The 14,956-nt window shown below is 36.7% G+C and overlaps 1 protein-coding gene across 1 annotated transcript in view; it reads right to left on the bottom strand.

The window, feature by feature from the left end:
* Ndst4 (N-deacetylase and N-sulfotransferase 4) overlaps positions 1-14,491 on the bottom strand; it is a 246,403-nt gene extending 231,912 nt beyond the window's left edge. The window contains exon 1 of the mRNA XM_042697594.1: positions 13,514-14,491. Within this exon, the coding sequence (XP_042553528.1) occupies positions 13,514-14,491 (978 nt within the window). The remainder of the gene's footprint in view (positions 1-13,513) is intronic.
* Positions 14,492-14,956: the final 465 nt, after the last annotated feature.

Here is a 14,956-nt window from a genome sequence, read left to right as displayed (position 1 = left end):
ACAGAAAACGACCACAAAACTAGGTATGGTAGGGTATGTATGCAATTACAGGAAGACATGCAAGAGGCTGAGGCTCTTGGATTGAAAATTGGAGATCAATCTCGAGATCCCCCCTCACAAAACCAAGAAAATTAAGTAATTAAAAAGCAAACAGATACATATGATATAAAACAAAGGCACAAATAACAAACACAGTACAAATTAAGCATTTCTCTGAATCAGTGATGACACTAAAAGATATCAAAAGGATCTGATATACCCAGAGAAATATCAGAAAACACATCCTCATAAAACATTAAGTTCTGTCTGAGTACAAGTGGCTCATTCTTGTAATCTTAGCTACCTAGGGGGCTGAGAGGTGAGGACTATGATTCAACACCAACTACCGAAGAAAGAGAAGTGGAGCCTTCCCCCAAGCGAGAGAGCACTAGTTTAGGGAAAAAATGCTCCAACCCAGGCCCTAGAACTGGCTAGAAACTGGCTAGAAAACAAATGAATGAATGACATTAAGTGTAGTTAACGTAAAAATTGTTCAAAATCAATAATAGAATAACTAAAATTAAATAAGAAAAGCATGTACAGTGTTTGCAAAATATGTATAATACTACTCAGACTAATAATCAGGATAATATAAAAAACAATATTCAATTTTATGCCAATGGAGAGCAAAAAGGAACTAAGGTAGATTAAACAGAACAATAAAAGAAAAACATGTTCAGTTAATATATTATAGGAATTTATACAAATTGAAAAGAATCTAAGAAGCTAAATAGCTTGCTGTTTAAGAATATTTTCACAGAAAATAACTAAGAAAAAAATGAACAAATTTGTACATTCAAAATCCAGGATGCTGATTTGCTGTCCAGTGAAGATAGGTGATATCTAGTTGGTAATTTTTTTGCATATATTTTTATTGTAAACATACTGTAAGAGGGGTTACAGTTATATGAGTAAGGTAATGAGAACATTTCCTATCAAGCATTGTTACCTCCTCCTTTGTTTTTCCCCTACTATCCCTTCCCTCCCCCCCCCTCCAACTCCTCCCTCCACCCTCCAGAATTGTAAAGTTTGTTTTCAATACAGTGTCTTGTACACCTCATAGTTAATTATGGGTCAACCTATATCCTTGTTTCACCATTTTGCTATTTCCCTTCCCCTTCCCCAAATAAGAAAAATGTTTATACAAGGTACAGAGCACTGGAATCAAATATAGTGAAAACAGAGGTCATACCATAGGGGAGGAACATACCAAAGAAACAAAAATAATCCCATAGTACATTAAAAACAACAGCAACAAAGAAAAAAACATCTTGTGTCCCTTAGCATCATCTTATATAGTCATATATACATAGCTTTTGACCTTTTCTGCTTGTCTGGTAAGATTATCCTAGACATATACTAGTTTTATTAGTTATTGCAAATAAAGGAAACTATGTGACCTATGTTTCTTTGGGTCTGGCTTACTTCACTTAATATAATTTTTTCCAAATCTTTCCATTTCCTAACAAATGGGGCAATGACATTCTTTCTGATGGAGGCATAGAATTCCATTATATATACATATATATATATATATATATATATATATATATATCACATTGTACAAAGGAGTTGTCCTTTAACAAAGCATTTTATGAATACAGCTTGATAAATTTTACCCCTTTCAACATTCTCACCCCATCCTTCCATGGTTCCTGTAGAATATATGTTAAATATACTCTTTAGACTGTATCAAATGTAACAAAGAACTATGATGATGAAGAAATACATCTGAGAGAATTTTGGTTATTTGAAGGGAAAAAGCTGGTTAGAAATGGGTAGTTCTAGCAATGAGCTAAAGAGTAGTTCAGGCTAGACACACATAATGACTAGATGAATGAATGTCCATGGTTGCTTTAGCCTTTTAACTTTTTTTCTGAATGATAATAATGATAATAGATTCTAGCTCCCTCAAGATTATATAACCAAGATGCAATTTTATAGAATGTAATTTATTCAAACACACCATATATTTCTACCAGAAATATAAAAGATGTATTTTGTTTGGTTTTGGTTGTCTCTCTCTTTAATCATTCTTTAGATATAACGTATTTTTTGTGGTATCCTGATAGTTATCAACACACAGACAAGGGCTTTAAGTGAGAAGGCTCATTATATTGTGTCAATTAATTGTCTAATTAATTCATTAATTACGCTTAACATAATCATGGAGATGACAATAAAGAAGAAACCTATCAGAAAATATCTTCATAGATAGTCTCATGGGATTTACAGCATTTTTTCTAAGATTTAAGTGCTCTAATAAGGGGTTACTTTTCTACCTTGCTGAGACTTAGACAGCTTGGCTGTTTTTTTTATTAATATACATATCAAAATGCTTTGAAATATTTTCTCTTTCCCATGGCGACAATTACTACAACTTGAGAAATAAAAGGGATCTCATGGACTTTAATGGAGTTCTTCTCCTGATTTCAAGAGATTTCCCTTTGCTAGATAATTATACAGTAAACTAACCACAGTGAGCATTAATATTAGTGTTAGATCTTGTTTTGAGTACAAAGGAATTCAGGGACTGCCCTGTCTTTAAATTGAAATCCATTGGCACATCAAAATATGAAGTTATTCTGAGCACCAAATCCTCATTTGGCACTGGGCTTGTTTTTCAGAGCCAGTGATGTCACTATGTGCCAGAACTTGTGCTTCTCATGGAAATCAGATCCTCAGATCAGCAAAGGCCAAACACAAAATAAAATAAAAAATAATTAAAAAATAGGAATCATTGGTGGAGACCCAAGATACAGATTTACCACGACTGGGGCTTGAACTCAGGGCCTGCTGTTCCTGTTTGTCTTTCTGCCCAAGGCTGAAACTCTACTACTTGAGCCTCTCTTGCTCTGCCAGCTTCTTGCTGGTAATTGGAAGTAGGAGTCTCTCAGATTTGTCCCAAACTGACTTTGTACCTTGATCCTCAAATTTCAGTCTCTTTGAGTAGCTATAATTACAGCTATGAGCCATTAGTGCCTGGCTAGGAAAGAGATTTAAATAAAAACAAACTTGTAAAGCCCTTGTTTCTAACAATAACAACAGCAACAACAACAACAACAACAACTAGACATGCTTATAAAGAGCACTGTCATCAAGAAAAGAAACATGAAACTTAAATAGAATGCTTGCTGATTACCATAATATCTGAGCATCCTTATTGGGAGGGTTTAGTTTTCTTGATCTTTTGATACATAAGGAGGATGCAACACTCCTCAATTCGGGGGATAGTCATGGGATGATATTAATTGGTTCATTTTACAGTAGAGGGGGCTATATGGAAATTTTTATTCACAGCGACAGAAATAAGAAAGAAATCTGAATTCAAAATACTAAATTCCATCTGAATCATTGTGCCTTCTGTTTGGTGAACACTGCACTGTTCCTACACAAGCTTTCTCTTTAATTATTCTCTGAGAACTTCAAGTACATATTGACTTTTCTCATGATTTCTTCCTTGTTACCAAGGAAAGATTTACAAAGGCTGTACATGGTAAAAATTTACCTCATGATGAAGCCAACTTACCAGGAATTTATTATGACACCCTAATTGCTTCATTTGACCTGTGTTGATTTTTTACTTGGTTCTTTTGCACTTTAGTGATGATCACCACGATTGCAAGTATTATCAAACAGGGTGCTACCCCTACAGTGTAAGAAATACCTGAATTTTTCTCTTTAAAATCCCAAATAGGAATGTCCCATATTAAATAGACTTGACACTACTTTAAAAATCATCAGCTGAGGCCGGGCGCCGGTGGCTCACGCCTGTAATCCTAGCTACTCAGGAGGCCGAGGTCTGAGGATCTCGGTTCAAAACCAGCCGAGGCAGGAAAGTTCGTGAGACTCTTATCTCCAATAAACCGCTAGAAAACCGGAAGTGGTGCTGTGGCTCAAGCAGTAGAGTGGTCACCTTGAGCTGAAGAGCGCAAGGACAGTGCCCAAGCCCAGAGTTCAAGCCCCACGACCGACAAAAAAATCATCAGCTCAGTGACAACAGGGGACATACCATAGGGGGAAGAACATACAAAAGAAACAAAAAAAATCATATAGTATATTTAAAACAACAACAACAAACACAGACGTCTTGTGTCCATATCTTGGGGTTCATTTCACTTAGCATCATCTTATGTGGTCATATGTACATGTACATAGCTTTTGAGCTCTTCAGCTCATCTGATAAGCTTATCCTACTGTTGTCACTGTACTTGATTTTGGTACCTACCCTGCATCTTGTATATACATTTGTCTAATCTGGGGAGGGGAAGGGGAATAACAAAACAGTGAAACAAGGACACAGAATGACCCATTGCAACAATGATACCCACAGGACAGTATATTGGAAAAAAAACTTTACAACTTCAGGCGAGGGGGGGAAGGAGGGGAGCAGGGAGGAGTGGGGGAGGTGGGGAAGGGAATGTATAGTGGGACAACAAGAGGGAGGGGGTAACAATGATGGACAAGTAATGTACTCATTGCCTTACTCATGAAACTGTAACCCCTCTGTACAGCATCTTTACAATAAAATAAAATTTAAAAAATTCATCAGCTCCTCAAATTGAACCTGCAGTCTTTCCAGTACCTTGAGTCCACCCATTTCTGCACTGATCAATGAACACACTCAAGCTAAAATCAATACTGATCCTGTGGAATCCCACTTTCTTTGGTTCCTCTTGACTGCCACAGTGCTCTGATGGTCTTTACATTAGTGGCTGCACTGTCTGAACCCCTTTTCATTCTTTTCCTCTTAGCTGGTCATCAGAGTAGTGTAACTTGTTGGTTGATGGCTGCTCACCCCTGTAATCCTAGTTACTCAGGAGGCTGAGTTTGAAGATCTCTGTTCAAAGGCAGGAAAGTACATGAGACTCTTATCTACAATTGACCATCAATATGCTGGAAGTGGAAGTATAGTTGAAGTAGTAGAGTGCCAGCTTTGATCAAGAAAGCTAAATGATTGTGCCCTGGTCCAGACTACATGCTTCAACTCTCTCTGTCTCTCTGTCTCTGTCTCTGACTCTCTCTCTGTTTCTCTCTCTTTCTATCTCTCTCCCTCTTGGTCTCTTTCTCATACACAACTACAACTTGGGTGGCTTTCCCATAGGTATTATAGATTTCTATTATCTGAGAGTTCAAAAGGTTAATATATATGTTCAAGGTCAGCTCAAACTCTAACTTGCATTCTCTAAAATAAAGCTTGATAGTCAAGACTCAGAATTCTGTGTTTATTTCTTGTGCTGCTACTTATTAGTCAGATTCTCTTCAAGTTTCTTAATAATGCCAAGCTTCATCATTTTATTCATTCAGAAATGTACAAAATGTTACCAGTTAGTGTTGTGTGCCTGTATATGATTAGCAGATTGCTTAGCAACATTAATATGCTAAATACCATATTCTAAAAAGTTACCACTAATATGCTTATACAATTATGTAATAATATGATTCTATAACTATATATGGTTATATATATATATATAACTAAATATAAAATTAAGATTCCCTAACTACATCCTTATAAAATATGTCTGTGGTTCAAACAGGACTTCCTTCCATCTTAATTTCCAAGATGTCACTTTCTAGCTTAAAAAACTTTAGCAAACAAATGGCACACCATCTTCTCCAGAATAAAAGTCAACCTATACAACATAATGACCTAGCAAAACCTAAAACCTGTGTATAGTTATTTTTCAGGTAGTCTCACATTTTTGCCAGAAGCCAGCCTCAGACCAAAATCTTCCTATCTGTGAACTTCCACATAGCTGGGTTCACAGGTGTGTACCATATCTTCCAGGTTCCTGATAAAGACCGGGTCTTGCCAGCATTTTGCCTGGTATGGCCTAGGACCACCGCCTTTGGATCTTTGCCTCCTGAGCAGCTGAGATTGCAAGAGTGAATGCTGAATTTTATCTAAAATGCACTTGGATATGATGAATTATACAGGATTCTAGATATTAACAGAGTGAGACCAAAAGGGGCTAGTCTTAGGAGAGAAATACAATGTTTAAGTTCCTTTTCATATTTATATAAAATAATATGCATATTGAAATGAACTACAAGATATGGAAACAAGAAACATCTTTTTCTTTTTGGCTGATTACCTTTTGATTTTTAGTTTTTGATGATTCTGTCTTCTTTACCTTATGTATGGTGTAATTGTGTTGCTATCTTTGGAATGATTGAAGGGAGGATATAGATCTGGAGACAGAAAGGGGGAAAAGTGCATCAGTGGAGCTCACTGGCTATTGATGGAAGTGAACTACACAACTCATGGTTGGAGATGGGAGGGAGGAGTTGGGAGAGAAAGAGGGATCAGAAGACACTGTATGAAAAGAAATGTACTCATTACTTAACTTGTATAGTTGCAATACCTCTATAATAACAATCACCTCTATAATAACAATAAAAAATAATAAATAAGAGTGAGTCATGCTTTTGGCTGTTTGTCTTCTCAAATAACATATGATTGGTTTATAGGTATTGTGAAATGTTCCAATGAATATGTAAAATGTGTAATAATTATATTAATAAAATTAGCCTTTCCACCTTCCTATTATGCATTTGTGTTTGGAGCATCAGGGTTTCTCTTTGCTAGTTGGTCATAAAATATATAATAATTCATTGTATACGATAGTCTCCTCACTGTAACAAACTGGAACTTACCCTTCTTAATTGCATTTTGCTACCCATTAAGAAATATCTCTCAGACAAGCGCTAGTGGCTCACCCCTGTAAACCTAGCTACTCAGGAGGCTGAGATCTGAGGATCACAGTTCAAAGCCAGCCCAGGTAGGAATGTCTGAGAAACTTTTATCACCAATTAACCACCAGGAAACTGCAAGTAGGGCTGTAACTAAAAATGGTAGAGTTCTAACCTTGAGCTGAAGAACTCAGGGATGGTGCCCAGAGTTCAAGCCCACAAGCCTCTACTAATTATGACTGTACTATTCAATATAGCTTTCAAAATGAATATAGTAAGCATTTGTCCAAAGCATAGAAGCAGAGAAAACAGGTGGATTTGAAGACCCACAGAGGAGGAATAACCCATCAGAAACAATTCATATTGAAAAGGAGTTAAATGCTAAGACCAGGACGAAAGATAGATATTCTTTTTGGTTTATTATTTTCTTCCTCTGGCGTGTGTAATACTTTTTAAAATATGTTTATGTTATTATAAAAGTGATGTACAGAGGGGAAACAGTAACATAAGTCAAGAAATGAGTACATTTCTTTTTAGACATTGCCATCTTTTTATTGCTCTCTCCCAGTTTTCTCATCCTGTCTTCCCCTACAAGTTATATGGTTAAAAAGTAGGTTTTTTTGCAATTTAGAAATTTAAAAAAAATTAATGTTCCCTAGCAATGTATTATTGATCAATTGTTAGTTTGGAGGAGGCCATAGCACATATTTCATTAAGGCTTCTATGCAAGTAGGAGATGGTTCTTGAACAGGAGAACAAGAGGTTCAGTGTGTTCATAGGCATCCCCCATTTTGGAAAACGTAAAGTAGTCGTGTTCATACATGAACTTCACATGTGTGGAAGGTAGCTGGCTATCGATGGGGATCTTTCTGCCTTCATCCATTTCTAATATTTCTTCCATTTTAAGGTAAGGATTAGTTTCTAGATGTTATTATACATGCATGATCTTTCTCTCATATCTTGAGGTCAATAATAAAATAAATACAGTAAATAAAATAAGAAAATGACTGGGCAACTTGCAGGTCTTATAAAAAGAAAGATTCTGTCTTAGGCATAAGTCTGTGCAACTTATCTCCACTAAACCACCAAAAGAGACAGAAATGGAGCTGTGGTTCAAGTGGTAGAGTGCTAATCTAGAGTAAAAGAAGCTCAGGGACAGTGTCTAGCCCCTGAGTTCAAGACCCAGGACTGGAACAAAATAGTTAACAACAACAAAAACAAAACAAAAGACCCTCATATACTAGTCATATCATTGAATGCTTTAATATTATTTATTCATTACTTTTTAACTGGGGTTTGAACTGAGGGTCTGGGTATTGTCAGTTACCTTTTACTCATAGCTAGCACTGTACATCTTGAGCCACATCTTTCTGGTGACTGATTAGAAATAAGAATTTTCATAGATTTCCCTGCCCAAGACTCAAACCAAGATCCTCAGGTCTCAGATTCTTGTGTAGCTAGAATTATAGGTGTGAGACAACCATGCTTAGGTAAAATTATTTATATATATATATATATAAAATTCTGGTTGTGGGGCTTAAACTTAGGTCCTGGGTGCTGTCCCTGAGCTCATTTTGCTCAAGGTTAGTGCTCTACCACTCTGACCCACAGTTCTACTTCCAGTTTTTGAGTGGTTAATTGGATATGAGAGTCTCATGGGGACTATTTCCCTGGGCTGGCTTTGAATCTCAACCCTCAGTTCTCAGCCTCCTGAGTAGCTAGGATTACAGGCTTGAGCCAAAAGCACACAGTTAACTTCTTTTATTTTAATGCTACGATATAGAATTTCTTTCTCAAACTAGGACATTGGGCAGAAAAGGAAAATATGGCACTGTGTGTGTACACATCTTCACAGGTTACAGTGGCATTGCAGACCCAGGCTTCATCTGTACGTATGGGTAAATGTTAACAGTCACATAAAGCATGCAGAAGGGAATGCAATCACATACATAATGAAAAACTTTCATCCATAACAATGGAAAACACACCTGATGTATTGAGGAGCATACCATTTGTATTCTCTATTTTCATACAATAAAGTATCAATAAACACACACTCTCATGCTAAAAAATATTAATGCTGGCTTTAAGGAGGATGTATATAGTCTCAACTACTAATCAAGGAATAAATGTTGCACTCATAGAAAAGAAACACAAGGATGAAAAACATGAGATTACCCAGAACTTTCCTGCAGAAAACTTGAAATTCCTTAACAACAGAGCATTTTTATCCAAAAAAGTTAGAAATGAAACTAATGCGAAAGCAATAGGGGATGACTAGAATTTTTATCCCTGAAAAATCAATATTTTCTAATGATTTATAAGCAACCCAAGGTGTGAACAGTCTTCAGTTTAAATCAAGTTTTTCATACTTTTTGGCAATAGCTCTGAGGGAAACATTTGACTCCCATATGCTCCTAGACTTACCCTGAGGTTAGATACCAATTAATCCAGGTAAGTTGAAAATACCACAGATCAAAAATACATTTGTTATAGAGAACTTAAATATTAAACATTGGAACTTAGCCTAGCCTTGCTTAAACATGCTCAAAGCAAATTATTCTAAAATTGGGCAAAGTCATGTAATGCAAAGACTATTTTAGAATTAAATGTTGAGTACTTAACATAATTGATCAATACTAAATTGATAATGGAAATCAGAATGGTGTTACACATTTACACTATTGTAAAGTAGACTATTATAAGTTGAAGACTAACTTCATCAGAGTTTAAGGAGGGAAAATAGGAAGAGGTACATAATTAAATAAAGACATAATTCAGAAGCTTATCAAATATGGAAAAAGGTAAACATCAAGGAATAAGAAGTATGAAGGTCTCTAAACAAATTACATTCAAACAAGCTGATAACAAGATGTATTATAAACCAAATGCCAAACATGAAAGGAAACAACAGAATTTTACTGAAAGAACCAATTTAAAAGAATTTTGCATTTAACAGATTTCTAATAAGGCTTAAAGTGGATATTTCAGTAGAAACCATATAGAATGGGAAAAAGAGAGAGATAAAATATTTTATGCATCAAAGGAAAATGCAAGGTGAAAGGACTTTCTAAACTATCCTGCAAAATTTCTCAGATAAGCAAAAGCCAAAGAAGTTCATCACCACTAGACATCATACAGAAATGTTTAAGAGAGTTCTTCTGGTTGAAAGAAAAGTTTTCTTAACAACTGAAAGAACATATAAAAGTATACAATTTTCTGGTAAGAACAAGTATGTAATCAAATTCAGAGGATATAATGGATTGGTGGAATATAAACTGTATAGCCTAGTAAGGAAGTTCAAAAACAAAATTATTAGCAACAATTGCTAAACTAATTTGTCAAGGAGAACACTAATCATCAGGAAAATACTAACCCAGACCACAAAAAGAGATTTCATTTTACTTCAGACATGTAAGAATGATTATTATCAACAAAGATGATGGTTACCCAGTGTTCGTGAGGTGTGAAGAAAAAAGCAAACTGAAATTTCAGTTAGGAAAGAAAGATTCAATAGATCACTTAGTTAGCAAAAACAGATTTCACCAGATGTGTTGTATAACATGGTATCTCTGGTTAATAGAAATATGTTACGCTGTTGGAAAAATAGTAACAGGATGAATTTTATATATGCTTTCCAACAAAACAAAGATAAATAGGTTGCTGGGTGCAATGTCTCACATCTGTAATCCTAGCTACTCAGGTGTTTGAGATCTGAGGATTGTGGTTCAAGGCCAGCTTGAGCAGAAAAGTCAGGGAGACTCTTATCTCCAGTAACCAAGCAAACAGCGACAAGTGGAACTTCAAATAAGAGAGCACTAGCATTGAGTAAAAAAGAGATAAAGGAGAGCACCACATTCATTACCAGCACACACAAAAAAGGTAAGTATGTGAATGTACACATCTGTCATGGTAAATTTTCCAGAATGTATACATGCTTTATTTTTTAATTTTTTTATTATCTTTAAGTGATTGTACAAAGAAGTTCTCATTCTACAAAACAGTATATGAATACAAAGTGTCTAATAACATTGTCATTCCTTGCTCCTAACCCATCCCTTCTCTCACTTTTCTACTTCTTTTTTAAATTGAGATTAGGGGATTACATAATTTTCACATGTTTCACAGTATTGTGGAATAGTGATACTTAAAGTCACAAACACACTTTAACCTTCACAAGGCATGTTGTCATTATCATGGTCTATAAAGTTTGTGAATTCTATGAGTTTTGACAATACAATTATTTCTTGCACATCAGGTGATATTTACATTTCTTTCCTTTTGCTTAGTGTAAGCTGTTTCCTCTTTCCTTCTCATTCCCTCCCTCCCCATCACTGTCTTTGGGTTGCTTAGTTCATTTTCTTCCATGTCCAAAGCAGCTGATGGGCCTATCTGTTGTATGTTTTCCCGTTTCCCACTGATTCTGTGTCCTCCTCCTAGCTTCCTTCCGTTGTGTGCATATATATGCCATATATATGTGGTCAATAACATGGAATCATTGAGTAATGATATGACAAAATGAGTGGCAGTCCTTTGTTTCTCGAGTCCTGTTTACTTTGTCATATTTTAAAGCATGCGTACATGCTTTAAAAATACATCACATATAAGAATGCATATAGGGAGAAGTGTATGTATATAATAAATACATACAATTTTTTTGTATTGGTCTGGGGCTTGAACTCAAGGCTTGAGCAGTGACCAGGTTCTGTGCTCCAGGCTAGTGCTCTACCATTTGAGCCATAGCTCCACTTAATTGGAGATCGGAGTCTCATGGGCTTTCCTACCCAGGCTGCTTTTGAACCACAATCCTCAGATCTCAGACTCCTGAGTAGCTAGGATTACAGGCATGAGCCAATGGCACCTGTCTAATAACTACCTATTATTTTATGTGAGTTAAAAAATGAAAATAAATAAATCGTCTCTGAGGAGGAACTCATAAAAACAACAGTACAGAAAAGAGAATATTGTTCAAAGTGAGAGTTAAATTACCTATGTGTAAGTATACCATTGAACATTGCACAACATAGTATGTAACACATACGATATATAAGTACAATAAACATAAAATACATAACAAATGGAATATAACATGCATGTTTTGTACATGCATTGTACATATAACACATGACATACAGTATATAACACACATGTTATATCCATGCAGTATGCACCCTAACACATATTTATATATATATACACAACCTCTCTGAGTCTCTCTATTTGTGCCTTTCTCAAGCATTTGTTAAGTTTCTTTATTCACTTATTTTGTTTGGGGTTCTGTAAGTTCAAAAGCTATCATTGATCTTGGAATAGTTTATGAATACTAGTGAATAGACTAGTTTGTCTATGAGGAGTAAGTGACATAGCTAAATTTGAGCAAGTCAAATGTACTTAACATAATAAAGACTCATAAAATTCATATCTTCCCTTAGGTTGAAATGAGAAAACCTTTTCTTTCTACAGGATCATACAGGGTACCAACACTCAGAAAATTTTCATCATATTGAAACAAAGCCTCAGTCCGTGGCTCATGGAGCATAGAGTTCACTGGTCCACCTGTATTCTGGAGATTCTTTAAAAATGAATTTAATTCACTAGCTTCAATCATGGACATCCTACAATGATTATCAAGTTTCAATAGGCAGGGGGAAAGCTATTATTTTGAAGTAGCACCCAAGTTTCATCTCTGGAAGATAAACAGCTTAATAACAGAAGATTTAAAAAGATAATAAGACCACAATAATCTTTGTTGCTTTTATGATTCTAATTTGTGTCCTATTATTCCTGTTTATTTTTGCTATAATTCTTTGTGCCTGGAATGAACATGAACACAAGTGAAAGAGCATAGGAGAGCATCAAACTGCAGTTCTAAACAGAATTATTCTCACTTTGGCAGAATTATCTATTTATTCGTGGGCATCATTATTAGGTTTTTCTTTTCCCTGTCTTTCTTTCTTTGTATTTACTTATCTTTTAAATTCGACCTGCCTAGATTATCTAGGTTGGCACTGAACTCATGGGCTCAGTTGCTCTTCTTAGTTCAGTCTCTCAACTAGCGAGGACTAAAGGCATGCACTTCCCTGCCCAGCTCCATATTTGGCTTTTCCTTGTTCTAAAAGAGCACAGGATGAATGTTTTGTATACTCTACTAGGCATAATCTAGAAGTGATGGCAGTAACAGTGTTGTGTTATCCAAAGTAATATGATAGATTAACAGAAAGGAATGGGAGTTTTAAAGTCAAATTCCTCTAAAATTTTTTTGTCAGTAGCTATATGTACTAGTGAATGGCTATTTGATCCAAACAATACTATACTTCCAGTTCCAGAAGGTTCCTGGGTGATGTCTCCATCTTCTATCTTAACCTCCGTGATCAATTCCAATATTGGCAAGGTGATCAGGTCAGAAGTAGAGTTTGATGACTACATTATGCTCACTGGCACACATATTAAAACATATAGAGAGGCTATGCTAACGGGTTTTCTGGGATAGGCAAACCATGGCAAGACATAAGGATAATAACTTTAATTACTTTGTGGGGTATTTTAACTTGGTACCCTACTGAAGACAGGCATATGTGTGCATGTGTGTATGTGTATGTATATGCAGTAATTAAGAATTCATTGAATTCTTTGTAAACTAAAGTAGTATGTTTTACTTTATACATACCATAACCTTAAAAAAATCAGTGATTAGGAATATCTTAAATATCCAAAATCCTGTTTTGCCAATACCCCCCAAGGTTAGTGAACTCTAAATAGCGTTATGGAGAAATCTTACCTTCACATCTTTCACATTCATCCTCGTGCCCTCCTTCCCCACAAATATGTCATCAATGTCCACCAGGATGTACCTATCCAAGGACAAGGCCAGCCTCTTCCCCGACAGGAAAGAGATGGCGTCGATGAAGATCAACTTGTGCAGCCAGAAGTTCAAGTTGTTGCCAAAAAGAACCCTCTGAATTCCGTCGTGGAGGCCCAGGTCCTGAATGACGGTCGCATAAAGCGTCTTGCTGGGCAAAAGCGTTGTGGATGGGTCTGCCCGTAACTCGGTTAGCAGCACGGGTTGGTAAGTAGAGTGGTTGTAGAGGAAGACAGTCCAGTCCTGGCCGGGAAGAGGCCCCTTGGCCACCTTCGGGGCTTTGGTTATATGTAACAGTGGCGACTGCGGATTAACTACACAGTCCTGCAGTGCTAGATTATTGAAAAGGTTCAATGGGAAGCCTTTTAATTGCGTGCTTGGCGAGCTGTTCTCGTTGGCTTTATGAAAACCAATTATACTGACACTGTACTCCACACAGTATTTCTCCAAAAGCTCTCGGTTCCACGCGTCCATGCTGACATACTTGAGGATGTTTTCATAAATCACTAGGATGTACTTGCCTTTGCCACGGTCTGTAAGGGGAGGGATGTCCCCCTTGCCCGGGGCGATGACCATGTGGTACTGGAACCGGCTGGACTCCAAGATGGCTATGATATCCTGACCCAGCTGAGAATATTGGCTCTCCACGAACAGGAGGACAACGGGGTCGGTTTTGGAGGTGTCGATGGGCTTGACTGTCCTCAGCTCCATTGACCGGTAAGGGAGGATTTTCAGGTCAGCGCAGTCCGCACCTGCAGTAGTCTCGATCAGGGCGATCTCCTGTTTGTAGCCCGAGTAGAGGAAGTAAGCGGAGACCACAATGCTCGCCAAGCAGAAGGTGACCAGCAGCACAACCAACGTGCGAAAACTTCTCCGCAGCCTGACGATCAGATTCATCTTCTTGAAAACGGTGCTCTTTGAAAGTCGCTTCTGATGTCTTTGCCTAGAGGGCCATGGTGAAGGCCGTAGGAGATGGTGCCAGTACCACTCCCCAGAAGTTCATGTAACCATTGCCAATCATGTAGAATAGCAGAAGGAATCACAAACGAGCTAAAACCAGACGGCGGTAGGCCCGGATGGCCAAAGTTGGAAGAGATTCTTGACTGGGTCCAATGTTAAGAATCCCTACTGAATCCTTTGATCATAGTCTGAAAAGGAGGAGAAATCTATCTAAGACAAAAATAGGAACATATCCACATGTTGGCAAACATGCTGATATTATAAAAAAGAAAAAAAATGAAAACATACCTAAGAAAATCTTAGTCCCGTTAATATGCTAAAATACCAATAGCATGATAGTGAGAATCTATATTCTACTGCTTATAGGAGTGATAGATGTTTGTTTATAATCTCCTCCAGAAT

This window comes from Dipodomys spectabilis, unplaced genomic scaffold (assembly GCF_019054845.1).
Source record: "Dipodomys spectabilis isolate Male_0828 unplaced genomic scaffold, ASM1905484v1 ptg000225l, whole genome shotgun sequence".
Classification (NCBI taxonomy): Eukaryota; Metazoa; Chordata; class Mammalia; order Rodentia; family Heteromyidae; genus Dipodomys; species Dipodomys spectabilis.
Note: the sequence above shows the minus strand (reverse complement) of the source record. Positions and strands in the feature narration are given on the sequence as shown.